The sequence below is a fragment of the Ammospiza nelsoni genome, chromosome 22 (genome assembly GCF_027579445.1).
Source record: "Ammospiza nelsoni isolate bAmmNel1 chromosome 22, bAmmNel1.pri, whole genome shotgun sequence".
NCBI lineage: Eukaryota > Metazoa > Chordata > Aves > Passeriformes > Passerellidae > Ammospiza > Ammospiza nelsoni.
Genome location: NC_080654.1, coordinates 4,620,680 through 4,641,636, shown reverse-complemented (window position 1 = coordinate 4,641,636; position 20,957 = coordinate 4,620,680). Strand labels below are relative to the sequence as shown.

At 40.4% G+C, this 20,957-nt stretch overlaps 1 protein-coding gene across 1 annotated transcript; it reads left to right on the top strand.

The window, feature by feature from the left end:
- The first annotated feature begins 347 nt into the window (after positions 1–347).
- TNFRSF8 (TNF receptor superfamily member 8) lies at positions 348–19,207 on the top strand. The gene is made up of 11 exons (XM_059487560.1): positions 348–435; positions 7,538–7,628; positions 9,854–9,976; positions 11,046–11,195; positions 11,292–11,385; positions 11,974–12,248; positions 12,504–12,614; positions 13,206–13,253; positions 14,880–14,905; positions 17,061–17,268; positions 18,381–19,207. The coding sequence occupies exons 1-11, from the start codon at positions 364–366 to the stop codon at positions 18,623–18,625; spliced, it is 1,443 nt and encodes a 480-aa protein (XP_059343543.1). The 5' UTR covers positions 348–363; the 3' UTR covers positions 18,626–19,207.
- Positions 19,208–20,957: the final 1,750 nt, after the last annotated feature.

The following is a 20,957-nucleotide window of genomic DNA, read 5'->3' as shown; positions in this document are numbered from 1 at the left end:
CACAGATGACTCAGGAGCCTGAGCACAGCCAGCCCTGTGCCCTGGGTGACAACCTGGGCTCTCACAACCGACTGGCAGAAACCGACAGCGCCCGGGCTGGGCACTGAGGCAGTTTTGTTTTGTTCTATTTTTACTTTTTCTCTTCTGGGGCAGCCCCCCTCCCCCTTCCTTCTAAATTGTTTCCTCAACTCAACTTGAGTCTCAAAGCCTGCTTGCCGTGAGCAGCTGGGATGTGTCTGGACTGAAGGAACAGGCGAGGAGCATGACTTGGTGGGGCTGTGGAAGGGTCTCAGCCTCCAGAAGGGACAACCCACCTGTGTCACCTGCAGTGCTGGCAGCCAGGGACATCTAACACCCCCTCAGATGGCTGCCTGCAGCCTTCCGTTGGGACTGTGGCTGCTGCTGCTGCTCCAGGACAGCCAGACATCCCCACAGGTAAGGCAGAGGGACACCAGGAGCCTGCATGGTGAGGGCTGGGGCACCTGGGGCTGCAGAGCCATCCTGGGGCACCTGGGGCTGCAGAGCCCTTGAGGTGGGTGTGGGATGGGTACAGAAGCAGGGTTTGTGCAGCACCATGGGTTAAAGGTGATAAAGGCACAAAGCCGAGCAGCCAGGGGAATTTGCCCTCTCTGGGATCTTTGCAGGCAGGAGAGTGGGATATGAGCTGGGATTGGCACTGCTGGAGCTGCTGCAGCTCCAGGCACATTATCAACAAGTGAGAGTATAAAAAGGAACAAAACAGCTTGGGAGTGAGGAAAGAGCTGGGGAGTTTTATTTTTCATAGGGCTGGGGAGTTTTATTTTTCATAGGGCTGGGGGGTTTTATTTTTCATAGGGCTGGGGAGTTTTATTTATCATAGGGCTGGGGGGTTTTATTTTTGCCTGTGTGCTCTGTGACAGGCACATCCTTGCAGAGCTTGGGTCAGAGGGCTGCTGCCCACTGCTGATGCAAGTCAGGAGAGGCAAATTGAAAGGTGTAGAGGCTATACAATAATAGATCTTTTCCTTTACACCCCCCCACTCTACTGACATTCATGACTTCCTCAAGAATCCACTACTATTTGTGAATTTAAATGTGTAGAGGCTAAACAATAATAGATCTTTTCCTTTACACTCCCCTACCTTACTAACACTGACTTCCTCATGAATCCACTACTATTTCTGAATCAAAAATCACTTCAAATAGACACAACCCACTAGCTGTGCTCAGCTGATGCTGTAGATGCTCAGCAGCTCCCTGCTCTGATGCTATCAGCTCTTTGTGGGTTTGCTTCCACCCACCCACTGCCACTGGTCCCCTCCTCCCGTGGCTCACACGGCAATGAGCCCTCAGCACCTGGCAGAAATCCAGGTGATTTCCCTGGCTGACAATGAAAAATTCACATTTAAAGGGCAGAAAGGTCAGGCACAGAGAGGCTGCCCAGGTGAGGTCAAGCAGGTGAGTTTTGCATGGAGTGTTGGATGAGAAATGAGCCATATTCCCTTAGAGTGGAAATACAAGCATGTGTTAGCCTAAAACACCTGTCAGCACACGGGAACTGAAAAATCCAGCACAACACTTGGGCTGCCAGATTTTTTTACAAGACTCTGACTCCACTTAAATCTTTGAAAATAACCAAGTTTTGTGCCCTCTTCAGAGACATTTGAAAAAGATCCCCCTGGTTCTTTTGGTAGGAGTGGGAGTTTGCTTTTGTGTCTTCTGTTGTAAATTCCCCTCCCACATTGTAAATTTGGTTCACTTTCCCCACATATCTGTCCTGCCACAGTCTCCTCCCTGAGGTACAGAGGGATAAATGTTCTGTGGGGTTGGAGTCTGGAATTCCTGCTCCCCAGAGGAATGCTTGGGAAGGCATTCAGATCAGCTTGTCCAGTGTGCAGACTGCTTTAGGAGAAAAGCCAGTGGAAGCAAAGAGATGATATTCTTTCTCTTTGACATCACTTTTGGTGGTTTGTTCACAAAATGAATGGGGCAGAGAGAAAATTTGGTTTTCTGATGTTCACTGTCAGTATTCAGACTCAGTGTAAAATTTTCACAGACATTTCTGGGATGAGGATTTGGCTTTGCCCTGTCCTGCACTGCCTCTCCTGCAGCAATATTTGCTCTTACTGCTAATGGAGCACAAGTGATACTTTCTCATGTGAGCAAGTCACTGTTCAGTGGTCATATTTCTAAACCATGTTCCATCTTACCTCAGTCCACAGTCTGGGTTTTGTTTCTTTTTATATTCAGAGAACTCTCACTTGTTATAACATCTTTACTATCAAGCAAATGAAGCTTGACTACTTGAAGCTGTAGATTATCAGATTTTCTGTGCTGTCAGAATTTGGATAGAGGCTTGACAGACAGTTAACTGTTTTGCTGCAGTATTAGTCAGTTCTAGAATAGCCACTGCTGGGAGATTTTTTTCTTTTTTACCGTAATATGCTTTCTTCCTGACTTACAGCTCATTTGTAGCAAGCCCCATTTCTTACTCTGCCTCACAGTCACTTTTTCTCTATGAGTTCAAAAAACCATAAATAAATGAGTCAAACCTTGTCCTGACTGAATTGCAGAGTAGCCACTGAATTCAGCACCACTTTTACAACTCCATTATTTAAATTGGAATAGCAAACATTTCTGTAGAAAGTCAGAAGGGCTGTAAAAAGCCTATTTCCTAAAACAAATTCCCTCAAGCAAGTGCTGAAAAACCCAAATGCTTTTGATCTTTATGTTTGCTTTATTTAATTGGTCCTTGATCTGCAATGCATTCAGAAAAGAAAAAAAAACCATTGTTGACTTGCTGAGTGACTGAAAGCTCTAAACCAGTGCCTGCTGTCCCAGAACAGCCCAAGCAGGGCAGGAATTGCATCTTTCCTTTCACAAGATGTGTTCCAGCTCCTGCTAAATCCAAAGCCTTTATTTGAAGAGAAAGAGAAGGATAAAGACCTACTGTCTACCACATGCCTTACTGCAATATGTGTGTGATCTTGGAATGTTAAAGTTTTTTTTTTATAATACATATTTACAAATAGAAGTTGAAGTTCTAATGACAACTGCAGATATTATTGCAATAAAACTGGTACTTCTTCATTGACCCCTTAGAGGAGGGGGGATGCTGGGGTTAAAGGGTTTTAATGTTAAAGGGTTTTTTTATAGTTCACATTTACAAACAGAAGTCTAAGTTCTAATGGCAATAGCAGATGTTATTGCAATCAAACTGATATTTCTTCATTGATCCCTCAGGGAGTGCTGGGACCAACCTTCCTGCTGAGTTAAGAGCAGAACTTTGCATCATTGTGTTGCTGTTACAGGTCACATTAGGAGTCAAACATCTTTAGAATTTGGAGGGAAAAGATGACAAGGATGGGGGCATGATGACTGATGCTGAGCACTGACATGAATGTTATTTAATCACTGAAAGGATCTGTGCTAATTTTTAAACTCATGAAACACCTCTGCTGAGCAGATGCTGACTTACAGGCATTTTGCTCATGGATTAGATGTGAAGGGATCTTCAGAAGGTGGTTTGCCAGGCACAGACATCCTGCTGGGATTTGTTATAATGAATTTCTGCTGGATTAAGAGTTTGTTTGTTTTTTTTTTTTTTATTTAGAGATGGGGTAATAGTGAAAAATGCCAATCACTTGTTTTTAGAATTTTAAAACTTTAATAGTAATAAAATGTTTATAAAAATAGCAATCTAATTAGAGTAATAATAATTTGAGCAATTTGGATTAGGACCATATGAGACAATAAAAACAAAGAGTTAAGGACAGTCTGGGCACCTCTTTCTGGGAAAATAAGCCCAAAAAAATCCCACGTTAACAGAGGATTAACTCTTTAAAGCAACAGCCTGTTGCATATTCATACACCTCATCCATGATGCAGAAATTCCATTCAAACACAGGATTCTGTCTGGGCAGTGTCAACTTCTTCCTCTGAATTCTGATGGGGCAGGAGCTGATTGAAGCAGGAAGAAGTTCATTTCTCCTAATAATGGAGCAATAAATTCTCTTTCTCTGAAAGATTCAGGTGTGCTGTGGCTGCTAGATCGGTGTGAGTCTTTTCTTAAAAAAAAATATCTTACATAGCACAGTTCCTATTTTAACATTTTGTTATAACCTAAAACTATATTTAACACACTACTTTAGAAAATTAACACAGCATAACTTTCTAACATAACACATATAATATTCATTTTAATATTTGCAAAAAGCCAAGGATAAAATACTCATTTTTCACAGTAATTGAGAGGTGTCCTTTCAGAGCAGAGCACCTTGGGTTTGGCTCAGTAGCAGTACAGGTGGGTACAAAGCTGTGCTTGTAGCTGGACCCTTTAGAGCAGCATTTGTGGAGTTGCCAGGGATGAGCTGTGTACCGTGGGTGGCTGTAGAGCAGAGCTGCCCTCCCGTGGAAAGGGGGAAAATCAGCTTGGGTACTCTCTCATATGTACAATCTGTTTAATATGTAGGCCTGCTTTGTGCAGTGATTTATCCCTGCACTACCACCAGGTCAAATCCATAATCAGAATGTGCACTGTTGGAACCAGGAGCAGAATTTAATACTAAATTCCTCATTTTCAGATTCTTGGCACGGTAACTTTTTTTTTAAAAGCTCTCGCACATTTAAAAAAGTTCTCTCGGATTTTTACACAGACACTCTTCTTTTATTTAAACCCCAAACCAGACAATTAAATAAGCTGTAAGCTTAATTGCTGCATTAGTAATTCAATAGTTCAAGGGTTTGCACTCTTGTTTAAAATTCAGCTTCATTTGCAGCCAGAGTTGGTTGCCCAGGAGAGCCAGGAATTAAAAATTAAGTATTTGTGGTGACTTCCCACAGCTCTTGCAGAGAAACTAATCCAGGCTGACTTGGCCACAGCCAGGATGGTGTTGTTTCTTGAATTTTCTTTATAGAAACAGGTAATTCACTAAGTAACTCAGGACTGACTGGTCATTTCTGGGAGTGTCTGTGTGGCTTCCCTGCACACAGAGGTGAGTGTTGTATTTGTAGGGTGACCCAACAAAGGAGGGAATAATGTCTGACTCCATGTTCTTAGAAGGCTAATTTATTACTTTATTATACTATACTATATTATATACATAATATTTATAAAAACTCTATTATATCTATAAATAATGTTTTATATATTTATATATAAATATATAAAATCTTTATATATAAAATGTATATTTATATTTATAGATATAAATATATATAATATATTATATTTATAGATTTATAAAATTTATATTCTATATATAAATAATGTTTTAGATTTTTATATAAATATAGAAAATTATAAATTATTTATATATAAATATATAAAATATCTTTATAAATATATAAAATGTCTTTATATATAAAATATATTTTATATATATAAATAAATATATATATATAAAAATATATATAATATATTATATTTATAGATTTATAAATTTATATTCTATATAATAAATGTTTTATATATTTATATATAAATATATAAAATTAGAAATTATTTATATAATATATATTTATATAAAATATAATTATATATTTATGTAAATATATAAATAAACATAAATGATTTTATATAAATATATAAAAATTATAAACTATAAAATAATATGTATAATATATATTATATATATTATTTTATAGTTTATAATTTATATATTTTATATATAAATTATATAGATTATATGTATATACACTATATATACACTATACACTATATATATACACACTATATATATATACTATACACTATATATATACACTATATATATATACACTATATATATAAATATAAATATATATATATATATATACTATTTATACTATATATAAAGAATACTTAATTATACTAAAGAATAGAGAAAGGATACTTATTAAATGCTAAAAAGATAATAATGAAAACTCGTGACTTTTTCCAGAGTCCTGACACAGCAATATCAGTTATGTAGTGATGAAAGGTTATTTCTCAAATTGCTGATGAATTAAAACAACTCACACTGGAGTCTAATCAGGCATTTACCTGTGGGAAAACAATCTCCAAACAGATTCCAGATGGGCACAACACAGGAGAAGCAAATGAAATAAGAATTGTTTTCCTTTTCTCTGAGGCCTCTCAGCTTCCCAGGAGAAAAGCCCTGGGTGAAGGGATTTTTCAGAGGATGTGAATGGCACACGTGGTGAGGAGACACCACTTCCCTTTCCTCCAGTCTGGGGCTTCCTCCTCAGAGCAGGAAAACACCAGCTGCACCTTCTGGAGGTGGTTTGAGTCAGGCTGAGCAGGCAGAAACTGCTGCTCCTCTCAAGCACAAAATGTGCCTGTAGGGCAGCCCAGGGCTCACAGTGCAGCGATTGGTCACAGGTCTCACTTCTCTTACTGGGCTTGGATGAAATTTAATGGTTTCGATGTGTTTCTGTTTCTTGTTCTTCTGTTAATTTCCTCCTTGACTGAAAGCTCCTGTTTTCTGATGGAAATTACATAATGTTTTACATTTTATATGTATTACATAGGAGAACAGGCTGTGGAATGAGTTAGGCATGAGATTCTGCCCAGTGACAGCAAGTATTGTTTCAAAGACCAGTGGGAAATTCATTGGCAGAAAGTGAGATGTGGAGTTTCTGAAATATTTAACTGCTCTACCAGTATCATTTGGGAAAATCTCCAGGGGATTTATTAATTCTTAACAGAAAAACCCCCAAACCCCCCCACAAAAACAATCACTATTCATATCTTCTAGTAAATACTCAAAATGAATTTCACATAACAACATTTTTAGGGGATTCTTAAGGGAGATACCAAGTTCAAAAATCAGATTTTTTCATCAGAACACTTGTAGCACTGTAATTTCCCAGAGCATGTAGCGGCCCAGCCATACAAAAACTAAATCTTATTATGTTACAAATTGTAGTTGGGTCTCAATTTGTAAGCTAAAATCAAAACTATTTAATGTTTTTTTTTAAACTAAATAAATATTAGTTATGTAGTGATGATAGGTTATTTCTGAAAACCTTCATTCACAACAGAAGTGGGATTAGTTATTTGAATAAGGGCTTCATCATGGGAGTATTTGCATTCTTTTCAAGGCAAAATCCTCTTGCAGGATTTGTCTCTTAATGATAAGTAAAATAATTTATTGGTTTATAATAGAAACTTAGGTTGCTAAATTCAAACAGTGTGACTGCATAAGTAACAGAAAACTCAGATACTGCAAACAGGAGTGACCTCTGTGGATTACGCCAAATCCTTAGCTCCAATTAACATGAAATAATTTTAGGGAAGTAATTTTTTTTTTAAATTTTATTTTTAATTTTAGGACAATTTCTTTTTTTGCTAACTGCAATTAGCATTGCAATTTTGCAATGTTTCTAAAGGAAATGCAGACAATAATTGAGTTGCTTTGGGAATACTTGAATTTTCAAAAAACTGTGGGCTTTTCCTTACCATCTGCCACCACCATTGCTTGAGACAGGCATTGGGACCTGCTCTAGTATAGAATTAATTGTTTTCTAATTAATTAATTGTTTTCTAATTGTGTCTTTTGTCTCTTTCAATTTCTAGACATCATTAACTCCATCTCATTCCTGTGACACACGAGAGAATTGGATCTATGATGAAACATCACAAAACTGCTGTTACCAGTGTCCCTCAGGTATGTTTATTATTCAGTTTATAATCATATAATTTATATGGAGCCCTTCTCATGGAGACAGTAGGAACCCTGTGGATCTGCAGAGTTGTATTTTGTCCCTGAAGAAAGGGGCAGTTGCATTAATCACTCTCTAATGTGGCTCCAGGTGTGAATCAATTCTCCACTCTCCTGCTCCTGTGCAGTCTGCATGCAAACCAGATAAAATGATAGAACTTTTGTGGGATTTTATCACTTCACTTGACACTGAAGTAGCCAAGTCAAAGAATTCATTTCAAATTTGCCTGTAAGAGCCTGAATAAGGGATGTGGGACTCCAGGGGCTCTCCAAAATGCAATTTATTCTATCCAGAGCCTGTGCCCACAGCTGTCAGCTCCAGCTGCAGGCAGGCCTGGAGACCCTTTGGTTTTGGTCACAATGCATTATATACTTTTCTTTTGGTTACAATGCATTATATACTTTTCTTTGCTGAGCATCTCAATACAGTAGAACCAATCTATACCTTAACTATTATCTGTAGCCCATCATAACTACTATAATTACCATATTCATGTTATTATTCTCCAATCACTAAAAGTTAGTACATTACAGCTTAAGCTAGAAGTTGTTTTTCAGTTTTCTTGCAGTGGAAAATTCTGAGACCTTTTTTCTACTTGCAACATTGGCAGGCTTGTTTGTCTTTCTGCTTGGTAAAAACATCTTGTCTGAGGTGGGTTTATCCTTTGCTCTAAGTTATAAAACCCCTTCTATCTAACATATTAATTATCCAGTAAGACTGGTTCAGCAGTTCTTTTCTTCTATATCCAGACTTTCTTCCATCTCTGTTCCTTCATCAGACTCTACATTAAAAAATCTTTCTGCCTAGCACACATATCTGGGAGACTTTCTTGTCAAACCTTCATCCTTCCCAACACTTGCCCCTGGGTGTGAATTAGCACAGTGAAATTAGGCTAAATTAGTTTTATCTCAGAGATAAAAAAAATATAAAATGGAGGTATGGAAAATCTGACATTATTCTCACAGTCACAGCAGTTTGTAAAGTGTCTCAAATGAGGGAGGAAACAGTCCCTTGTCAGGGGACACATTCTGCTGGGCTAGAGGCTGGCTGTGACTCAGAGGCACATAAGGTCAGCAACAGGAAACATCTTGGTGAGACAAGAGCTCTGGAAATGTCTGAAACTGCCCCACTGGCCAAAACCCCCTCAGTGGGTGGGTATTTTATTCACCACCATCTGTATCTTCTTGCAGAAGGCTTTTTCTTTCGTTTTTCTTAAAGGAAATTTCTGACCTGCATTTGTGTTCTGATGATACAGAGGGTTTTAGTCTTTGATTGCATCCAGTATTTATTTGTATTTGCATCCAGTTCCATCAGGATTCCCACTGGGACATCCTGGGCACACCACTAGAGTCCTTCAGAAGTTGGAGATGTAAATCAGAGCAAGGGATGGAGAAAATGGCCCAATAAAAGAAAAAAAATGGTCCAATAAAAGAAAAAAATGGGTGGGGATGTGACTTTGACAGTCCCAAGAAAAGCTCTTTTCTTCTTCAATACCAAAGCTCCTGTCATCAGGGATGTCATGGTGGAGTTGGGTGAGAAGCAGAGATCTGATTTACACCAGGCTGTAATGAGTTATTTACACCAGGCTGTGTGTGATGAGTTATTTACACCAGGCTGTAATGAGTTCACCTTTGCTGAGTCCTCATTGCTACATCCCCATGTCAGTCCTGGACTCCTCCACAATAAAAGTTAGAAGAATCCCTTTCCACCTTAATTATCCACTACTCCTTCAAGCAATAACCTGTTCAAATCTGCTACTAACTCAGCTGCTCACTGCAAAGAAAGAGAAGTTTTTCTAAAAGTCCTTTGAATAAAATGGAAAAAAGAAGGAAACATGAAACCCAGTTCCCTGGGAACTTGGTAGTGGCAGGACAGTGGCCCTCATGGAGTTTTGGTTGTCTTTTCTGTCAGCAAATCACTTGTTACTGCCCATTCTGCAGCATTCCATTCCAGCTGGGATTGTGTCCTGGACCTGTTCCTTAACACTTGAATGGGAAAGGCAAAAATGCCCTAGAGAAACCAAATAAAAATGTCCCAGAGAAACCAAATAACTAAGAGAAGACTGTGGGAATGTGTCTAACAGGTAAACAAGCAGACAAGAATGTTTCAGGATGATTTTCTGCCCATTTTTTGATAGGTATCTTGTATATTTTGCTTTTTTTTCCTCCAGGCTATGTTAAAAAGAAAGCATGTCCTCAGGATCCAGCAGACTGCCTGACATGTGGACCTGATCAGTATCTGAGAAATGAATCCAAAAAGCCACAATGTGATGCCTGTGTGTCATGCTCAAAAGGTTTGCTTTTCTCCACACATACCTCACAGTTACATTCTCTCTCTGTATATTTTATTTACACTTCATTTGTGTGTTTTATTCATTTAGAATTTTCACAGCAAAATTTACATTTATTCCAATAGACCACCTTGCAAGGTGCTCTACTGGAATAATTACCAGTATTGCAGATGGGACATGCCTGAGCTTGTCTGGCCCTTGCTGCTGGACCAAACAGCAGCACTGTGGTGTTTCACCCAGAGACACTTTTGGGTAGCTGGATCACCCCACAGACACTTTTGGGTAGCTGGATGTGTGGTGTTTCACCCCACGGACACTTTTGGCTGTGGGATGTGTGCTGTTTCACCCCAGAGACACTTTTGCCTGGCTGGGTGTGTGGTGTTTCACCCCACAGACACTTTTGGCTGGCTGAATGTGTGGTGTTTCACCCCACAGACACTTTTGGCTGGCTGGATGTGTGGTGTTTCACCCCACAGACACTTTTGCCTGGCTGGGTGTGTGGTGTTTCACCCCACAGACACTTTTGCCTGGCTGGGTGCTGCAGTTGGCACATGGAGACAAGTCCAGGCCTGCAGGAGCTCTGGTGGCTGAAGATGGAGCCCTCTTAACAGGGTCTGCTCCTCAGGTTTACCTCTGGTGGAGAAGCTTTAAGGCAATGGTGAAGGAAAGGAGTCGGTTCTGATAAGGGTTTGGATCCAGAGCTTTATTCTGGCCCACAGGCCTCAGAATCCAGCAACAGCTCCCACAGAACTCCCTGAGCCCGTGGTTGCTGTTCTTTTGAACCCTGGGGAGAGGGGCAGGGAGCCACCAACCAGGTACAAGGGACAAAGGACACCTGGATGGCCAAATGCCCCCACCAGGGGTAGAGGGCATAATCTAGATCTGCCTGATCACTCAATGCCCTTCAGGAATTCTAGGACAGACAGACAGTGCTGGGAGGGGAAAGGAGAGGTGACTGACACACCTGGCAGGGAATTATCAGGGCAGGGACCCGGGGTTCTGAGGTAAACCCTGATCAGATCACACCACAAGATGGCTGTGTTTTGTCCCTGTGTGTGTTTGCTGTCCCCAGACCTGGTGGAGAAGCAGCCGTGCTCCCTCAGCTCCGGCCGCGTGTGCGAGTGCCGGCCCGGCCTGTTCTGCCAGCTGTCCGTGGAGTACAGCTGCTCCCGCTGCCAGCAGCACTCTGCCTGCAAACCCGGCTTTGGGGTCAAAATCAGGGGTAGGAATCCCACCTGTGCACCTTACCTGTCCTGCTCCTGGCCACAGGCCAGGCCTGATGCGTTTTATTTGGTTCTAAATCGTGATTTTTATTCAGGCACCGCAACAAATGATGTGACTTGTGAAGAGTGCCCTCCTGGGACCTTCTCTGATCAAAGCTCCAGCACTGACATCTGCAAACCCCACACCAAGTAAGTCTGTGCTTCCTTAATGGGACTGGCTAATTGAGTGAAATTAATGAAGGATGGAATAGGGTATGTCAGTGCAAAGTAAACAAATTCATCTTTGAAGCAAGGGAATCACTGTGGGCTCATGTGCAGAGGTTAGAAGGCCTCTCTTAAGGAGGAAATTTCAAGGAAATTTCAAGGAAAGGAAAGGGAAAGGGAAAGGAAAGGAAAGGAAAGGAAAGGAAAGGAAAGGAAAGGAAAGGAAAGGAAAGGAAAGGAAAGGAAAGGAAAGGAAAGGAAAGGAAAGGAAAGGAAAGGAAAGGAAAGGAAAGGAAAGGAAAGGAAAGGAAAGGAAAGGAAAGGAAAGGAAAGGAAAGGAAAAAGGAAAGGAAAAAGGAATCCTGCTTGCCTCATTTTTAGTTACTAAGTACAGTGGAATTGCACACCTGTGTGAGCAGCAGCTTTGCACAGGCCAAGAATTAATGCCACAGGGATGAGAAGAATAATGACTTTTACACAGAAAGCAATAATTGTGGTTGGTACAAAAATGACCAAGGGGATGTTTGTGACATGGCAAACATGTGCCTTGTTCCTGTTGTTTTTCACACCCAGCTGTGCCAAGTTGAACAAAGTCACCCTAAGGAAAGGAAATGCCACCCACGACCAAGTTTGCCTGGAGCAGCTGCCCACTTACCTCACCCCAAGCACTTTGTCCATGAGATTCAGCAATGAAACAAACAACTTTGACCTGAGGATATTAAAGGAGAACCTGGTGACCTCAGCTAGTGGTGACCTTCCAAGTGTCACAACAACTGAAAATCCCAGCTTAACTCCTGAGGAGAAAGCTCAGGCTCCCACCTCAGCCAAGGGGGAGATGACAACAGGAGGTAACATAGGCACAGCATTTAGTCTCTTTTAACTCATTTAACTCATTTAACTTTACTCATTTAACATTTATTCTCCCCAGCACTTTTTATTTGGAAGCATCTTTGGTAAACACAATTTTTATGTGGGAACTTCCTGCAAATCCCCTCTGAATTGTGAAGTGATGTCTATGGTCCTGTGTTCAAACCCATGGATCTACTCATGGCTTTCCCTCTGCCTTTTCTCAGCCTGTCCTGTGCTCCCTCTCTGTGCTGCAGGTGTGGTGCTGTGGGCAGTGGTTTTCTCCCTGGCAGTGCTGCTTGGGGCCATGCTGATGTTTTGGAAGTGGAAGGTTTGCAAGAAGAGGATCCTGGTCCTCAGGAGAAAGCGTGAGTTTCTCAAGCTGTAACACTGCATCTGCCAAACAGCAGATGGGAAACTCAAACATGGGGATATTTGTGGAGGTCATTGGGGAAGAGAATGTTCTCTGTAGGCCAGGTAAGGGTTTAGGGCAAGCTGCTCATGCAGGATGTTGGAGAACATGAAAGATGGAAGCAGCTGTGAATTTAGGGAGCAAAGCAGGTGGGTGACCTACAAGAGGGGAAAAGGTAACTAGCTGTTTCTTCTCTCAGACATTAGTATTAAATTAGTATTGTCAGATGACAATGACAGTATTAACAGTAGTATAAATTAGTATTATTATCTCAGAAATTAGTATTAAAAGATGCCTGAAGTATTGTGTGAGTAGTTTTGGTTCTGGGAACAGAACTGGGCTTTGGGCATGAGAGGAAGGGTGATTTTTACTGACACTGACTCCCCGTAGCTTTGCCTGCAGTTACACGTGGGGTGTGTCTGCAGAACCACATTCCCTCTTTTATAGAAAGCAGGGTGTGCACCTTGTAGATCTGTGGGTGTGGTGAAGCTGTTGGAGCGTTCAGGCTCCATGGTGAGTTGGACTAAATGAAAGTTTCTTTTAACAGCACACCTGCACTCGGTCATCGCACACAAATACGTGCTCAAGCCTCCAGGTGAGTGACTGAGGGGCCAGCAGGGCCATCCTTGTGTCTGAAGAATAAATAGATCTTTGTCACCACATTTGTCTTCACAGACAAAAGCAAGGCACAATTCTTCCCAAGAATATTTCTGGGATTCACATTCTCTGAACCTCAGAGAAAGAAAACACAATTCTTATCTCATTTAGCGTGCCTGTGTTTGTTCAGAAGTGGAATGCATGGTGGGAGATTGTTTACCTGAAGGGAATTGATCAATTACCTGAAGGGAATTGATAATTGGATTCTGTGTGAGTGTTTTCATTCACTGAACAATTGGATCCAGGTGTGTGTGCGTCAGGACTGTCACTGAACAGTCACGAGATTCTGTGCAGTTGAGTGCTTGGCAGATTCAGTTAAGATGCAATGTAACATAGTGTAATATAATACAGAACAATATAGTGTAATAAAGTAATTAAATTAGCCTATAATATAATAATATAGTAAAAGAAACTTATTAAATTAAATGAAGTAATTAATTAGCCTTCTGATAAGATGGAGTCCTTCTCATCATTCCTCTCCATTGGGCACAAAGATATCTACTATAGATAGCTTAACGTGGGATTTTATTTTATAGAATTTTATAAAAAGTGGAAGCTTCTCATGTCCCATGTATGTCCCTGCTGCTGTCCCATGCAGGGCCAGTGCTGTTGCTCCTGAGCTGGGTGTGAGCAGGTGCCAGCAGATGGCACTTTGTCCCCGCTGCTGCTGAGGGCTGGGTGATGTGCCAGTGCTGGAAAACACCTGATTTCAGCCAGTCAAATATGAGAGATTGTTCAGAAAAAAACCTGCCCAGATCCCATAAAGTGCAAACATTTTACCCATTTAGCTCTGCCACTGCCAGATCTATTCTAATCACCACACAGCAGAGCTTTCTATATTCATTCATTCAGGAATGCAATTTAAAAACTTGTGTGCAGCTTAATTTTCTCAAAATGGGATTTTTTTCTCCCTCAGTTGCCTTGCACAATAGAAGCTGTTACTGTGCAGCATTACAGAGCTGATGCTCTGAAAATAAAGGTGATTGCACATCAGGGTGAAATTAGTAAGGCTGAGCCCATCTACCTTCGTGGTGCTGCAAGTGTTGTACACTCCCTCCTTCTCACCTCCCTCCTTTGCCCAGAGTTCCCTGCTAATGAAACTGTGCATAAAATCCCACCCCTTAATAATCCTCTGACGTTTTTATGAGCTGACCAAACTTGTTAATCCAGCAGAAAGTTATTAATTTTTTTTCTTTTTAATAAGCTTGTGTTGTTCTTATCTAGACAGTTCCATCAGTTCATTTTTTTCATAAGATGGGTACCAGTTGTGGTGTGGGGACAGTGATGCAAGAGGCTTTGGGGACAGCAGGATATCACAGTCTTGGCAGGAACCTGCTGCTGGTTCACCTCAGGAGTGTGAGATGAACCTGAGTTTTCATTTCAGTGTGCCCTGAGATGGTTTAAGAAAACCATCATGCACATGGGGTCGTTCAGGAAGTACATTGCTAGGTGATCTTTCAGAGCTTATATTAACATTCATCATCATCATCATCACCATCATCATAACTTCATAAAATATTTCTTCTGATGTTTCTTCTGTTAATGTTTTTCCTTTCCATTGCAGGTTCAGATCTCGTGAACAAATGTGCAGTAAGTGTGAACAATATTCCACAACAGATCACTTTCCATGCCAAAGTAAATCATGTTATTTTCAAATGTCCTGTCTAAAAAGTGCCAGCCTTTTAGTTTGGACTTCCCTCTACAATTTGCAATAATTTAGGTGGGATGAGATGTATTAGGACTTGATATTTTCATGCCTTGAGCTGAGGTTAATGTGGTGTTAAATAATGTGATAGTTGAGATGGTCACAATACAAAGCAACTCTCCATTTTCAGAAGGCTTCAAACTGTTTTTATTCTAGCATGCATGCTTTTTATACATTCTTACAAAACTAAGTTTACACTTTATTCATTGGTCAGGAAAGACAAAATGTTCATTGGAACAGGCAGTTGCAGGTTTCTCTTATTTATCCTTCTTTCTTTCTTGGTTTCTATGTCAACAACCTTGGTAGAAAATTCTTTCAGGGGTGAACATGGATCTCTTATCAAGCTTCTCTCTGGCTGACAGAAGTTGCTGTAAAACCTCTTCCACAGCTGCCAACCTTGCTTGTGAGGGGATCTGGTTTGGTGTTCAGCCATTTGGGGTGCATTCCATGGGACAAGATCTGAAATCACAGCATGAAGATGCCTTTTCTTCCTTCTGGGAGAACTTGGTGTGTCACTCCCATTTTATCTTCCTGCTCCAGTCCCACAGATGGGATTTGTGCTTTTCTTCTCTGTCCCTCCACATTTCCTTCCCTCTGCAGGGTTTGGCATGGCTGTGGTGTGGGTGCACAGTGGGTTTGGTTTGCCATTCCTTCAGGACAAAGGTATTCCAGCACAGTTTGCAGGTGAACAGGACAAACATCAGTCAATATGGCAACAGAAAGCAGCTGAAATCATCACTGCTTGGTTTGATTTCCCCTCTGTCAGTGAAATTCCAGCCACTTTCATTCTCTGAGTCTTCTCAGTTTATTAGGCTTTTTATCTTTACATGCCCAGATCGGCTAAATCACACTTTAGACTGTTAATTTTTTTGTTGTTGTTTTAAATGAGCTTGCTTTTAAATGCTGTCTGTCTGCACACACACAGGATAGTCTGTGACTTTTTCCAGTCACTCTGGTTGCAATCAGCTGTCATAATTTCAGTGTGCAATTGTGAATTCCTGAATTGTGAGGAGCCTCAATTCTTGCCTCTATAGAGAGTCAGACATGGGCAAGGCTTATAAAGTGCACATTTCAAAATATTTCTTTCCTTTCCCGACCTTGTAGAAACAGAAGAAGATCAGAACCACCAGAAAACTGTGATGCAGAAAATTGTGAAAAAATGTGAAGGGTTATAAAGTGCACATTTCAAAGTCTCTTTTTTTCATTCCCACCCTTGTGGAAACAGAAGAAGATCAGAACCACCAGAAAACTGTGATTTACCCTCTCTCAGATTTTGGTTCCTCTTTTAAAGAACTGCTTAAGTGTAATTAATTCTTGTATATAATTAATTCTTGCTTGTAATTAATTCTTCATGTGTTAGGTATTCTGAGCTTGTGTCTTCTATCTGACATTACCTTTTGAAGTTAAATCAGTTTGGCCTCTGGCTTGTTCTGTTCTTCCATAGGAACATGATAGGTCTTTGCAGAGTCCAAGAGGTAGCTAAAACATATTTTCTTCAGTGGAAATGAGGTACGTTCCTGAAAATGCCATCAGAAAACTGTGAATTCAGCTTAGAAACACTATTTTGAAATATGGTCTTGAGTCAGGCAGGGAGTTTGAAGTTCCCACACCTGTTGGGTGCTTTGGAACATTGCTGTTATTGAATGAGCCAACACAGAATCTCCTGAAGATTTTAAACACTAATAGTATTTAAATCCAGCTTCTGGTCTACTTTTAAGTCTCAAACAGGAGGAGTGAATAAAATAAATAAAAGAGGATAAGAAGGACATAGGTGCTAAAGGCATTGCCATAAAAATCACAAACAGGTATAAAATATCAGGTATAAAAACCACAAACACAAAAAAAGAACTTTTGCTTTTTCTGTCACCTTTAAAATCAAATTTTTTATCTGCAGAGACTCCTCAGGTTGAGGCTGAATTTTGCTCCCTGATTTTGTAGGAGTTAATTTGCTCCTGCAAGAAGGACATTCTGTGGTCCTGTTGCAATGCCCAAGGTGCTTTTACACTCACCCCACTCCTGCTCTCCTGTTTCTATTAGCAGAAGATCATACTGACCACAGAGAGTGGGCTGGAAGAGGAGGAGTTAATTGAGAGAACCCTTCCTTTGGAAACCAACAATAACTTGGTGTCCAGCCCAGAAAAAGCCCAGAGTCCTCCCTGGAGTGTGGCTGAGGTGGCACCAAGCAGTGGCAATGCCCCAGAGTGCCCTGTGGATCCTCGAGTCAGAGACCACACAAATAACAGAATTGGTGAGTCTTGCTTTCTTTTATTTCCTTTTGTCATCATCTTTTTTCCCATTTTCAAACATGGCACATACTGTCATCCCAAGATTATTAATGAATTTCAGTATCCAAATCTCCTAACAAAGATTGTGCTGAATCTCCAGATCTTTGACCCAAAAATACCTATTCATATGAATATAATGCTTTCTTTTTTTCATCTTTGTCTTACTCATTATGAATTTGACAGAAAATTCCCTTCTTCCTCCTTTTCATTCTGCAATATGTAGATTTTACAGAAGGAATTTGAATATGTCAGCTGGAAGGTGATGCTGTCATACTGAGTGAGAATTGTACTTAGCTGTAAATTTCTTCCCTGGTTTCATAATAATGGATTGAAATGCATCTCCCATGTGTTCCCATGAAGTCTTTGACCATGACACAGGGTGGGAGATAAATTCAGGCAAGGAGCTCATTCACAGGGGGTGAATTCTTACCTGGGAAACCCTGGCAGTGCTTCCAAACCCAATTCTGAGGTTATTTGCAGGTGTTATTTTTCATATTAAAAAAACCTAACCTTTCCTTACTAAACACCCTTCCTGATTTTTACTGTGAGTGATGGATTGGGATGCATGGGATTATTTGATTTACCATATCCAAATATCTCCAAGCAATTAACCTGCAGTGTCTGATGTGCAGCATCCTTCTGAATTGAGCCATTGAAAAAACTTTATTCACCTTTCTGTGAAGGAGTACAACAACAAGCTGGACCCAAGATTCAGAAAACTTTGTAGTTTACTCTCATTTAGAAAGAAACTGATTTCTTTGCAGGTCCTAAGAACCCATAACTTCTGTGCAGGTTTCTTTTACATGGTGCTGTTTCTTGAAACAGCAGGAGCATAAACCTTGGATTCTTTAGATCCCAATTAGTTGCTTCTTCTGACAGATCCTTGTGAATATCTTCTGCCTTTTCCACTTGGTTTTTCTTGTGTAGCTCCAACTCTAGCTCAGTGGCTTAAGCACAATCTACTTGATGTGAAATGTCCAGAGTGCTAATAAAAATTTTACATAAAAAAACCCAGCCATTTCTGGGGCAGTAGTGACTTTTCATCATGCTCAGCACTACTCTTTTCCTTCCTCAGAAAAACTCTACATCATGAAGGCTGACACTGTTATCGTGGGGTCTGTCTCAGAAGTGCCCAGTGGCAAGAACTGTGCTGTCAAAGGTTGTGAAAATACCCTTGATGCCCAGGAAAACCCAGAAGAGGAGCTGGAAATGCACTACCCAGAGCAGGAAACAGAGTCTTTTCCAGGGAATGATGTCTTGGTGCCTGTGGAAGAGGAGGGAAAGGAATTTCACCACCCCACCACTGCCACTGAGAAGTGACAGCCCCCAGAGAGGGTGTGGGGAGACTCAGAATCATCCAGAGTGACACTAAGGCTGAATTTGTGACAAGGGGGGTACACACTCTGTGCCTTGGATTATTGGGAAACTCCTGGAAAACACTGAAACACATTCAGACAAGGCGTTAGAAACTATTTCATCTCACAAAGGAGAGGATCATCCAAACTGCTGGCCCTCATAGCTGACATCAAATACTTCCATTTCCCCATCTCCAGTATCATACTGACAACAAATTTGAATCAAAGTTGCCTAATTTAGAGGACATCTGGGTGTCAGCTGAAGTTTCATAGCTTGCTTTCTCAGTGTGAAGGAATGGATTGAAATCTATGTCTGGTTACTTCAATTAGCTGTGAAAATTCTGGCCAGGATTCTGAGTCAAGCTTGAGACTCAGCCATGTTGTTTCTACTCCAATACATTAAATTTTGTAATATATTTTGCAACATCTGGCATTTACTCAAGGCTTCAACTTTTGGTTGAAAATGATAATAATCTCAGTTTTCCCTAGCATAAACATAAATCTCAAGTTTGTGGATTTCATGTTTTTTGAGGAATTAGGACCAAAAGGTGCCACACAGGCTCTGAAAATAGAAGGCAAATAAAACTAATTGACATCCACTGTACTTTAGGCCATTCTTTCTAGGTTTTGAAGTCCAATTCATTTTTTTTTTACTACATCAAATCATTAGTAAGTGTACAAAACAGCCTCTTCAGATGGAAGCCAAACTGGCTGAGCATCTGGCTATTGAATGAACTATGGATGAAGCCCAATATGGAGCCTGTAAAAAGAGAAATGAAGAAAAGAAACTATTTTTCTACTGAAAAAAGAGGCACAGCAGTTATTTCCTAGAACATTGTTAAAATCTGCTTGTTTTAGAATTGTTCCTAATCATCAGGGTGACACTGATTTGCATATCCTTTAAAAACAAACCTCTTTGGTGGCCAACTGGCTGTGTTCTGCTATTTTTGAATCTTCAGTGCTGCTTGTTCAGTAACTGTAAATGTAATAGTGCTGACTGCACTTTTGCACAGGCCAATGGAAAATGAGCAATATGACAAAGTGTGTCTTAATAATCAAAAAAAGGAACCACAAAACCCATTACTTGCTCTGTAGTTTGGGTGCAGCTGCAGTGACTTCTGTCTCAGAGTGAACACAAAAACACCTTCTTGGGCCAGACTGGAGCTTGAGCCCAACATTTCAGCTCTGGCAGCTGCAGGAAGGGATTGGATTAGTTAGGAACACCATAGCTGCTCTTTGCATTCATCATGGTTCTGCAGGTGCAGCTGCCATTGGGTTGAGGATGTCAAAGATTTTGATTTATTATTCTCTTATGTCACCATTAGTTTTTCTTCCCTCTTTTGAATTTCCAAGTACAATCTGCCTCCATAAGCACCCGTGGCAAAAGATTACAGATATCATGCACTGTGTAAAGGACTTTTAGCACTTTGGAACTGGCCTCTTTATTTCAGTGAATGTCACTAGCTGTTGCCTTACAGAAGTCAGTGAGTTGCTTTTTATATTATTTTTTTTCAACCAAGTTGCTTTTGTGATTGATTGTATCTCAGCTTTGATTGCACTAGCCTCCAGTTTGAGTCCCACCTTTTCATATTACTCATGTAAGTTTGATGCTCCACTGCCTTGGTCACTTTAGTTGACCTTTTCCACATCTACTTTAACTTCACTACATACTTCATTTTACAGAACACCAGTTTGTGAATCCACAAACTGAATAACCACATTTACCTGGCTGTGATTGTTTGGGGCTGTTCTGCAATGACTGTAATTGTGTATTTCCACTGTTGTATATTAATTAATCTTTTTCACTAGAACAGCTTTCTAAAGGAACAATATGCCTTGCAACCTGCTGGATGTGTTATAGTTAGTTGGTTTAATAATGCTGGTAATCTCTGAATTAAAAATTACATGGATTTTAAGCCATGGCCACGCTTTTCCTGTTTGATATGAAATGTTAAATTGTTGATAATTTCAGTCTCAGAAGAAATATTTTTGCAAGAAAGCCATTTGAAGCTCATGGAGCTCTTAGTGGATTTGAGTTTTTCTCAGGAGCAGGGCTGAATTTATAGTTAAGTCTGTCTGTACCATCCTGGCTGTATGTGACACACGAGTGACTGGTATTAATGAGTATTAATGAATATTGGAATGCTGCAAAGGTAACTTTGTACTGTGAGGTGAGGGAGTTGCACTTTGCTGATCCAACTCAATATTCTATGAAGGGGCTGAAGAGACAGACCCTCAACATACACCACGAGACAGAGTGGAAATCTTCCAGAATAGAAATCCATTTTGATTTAAGT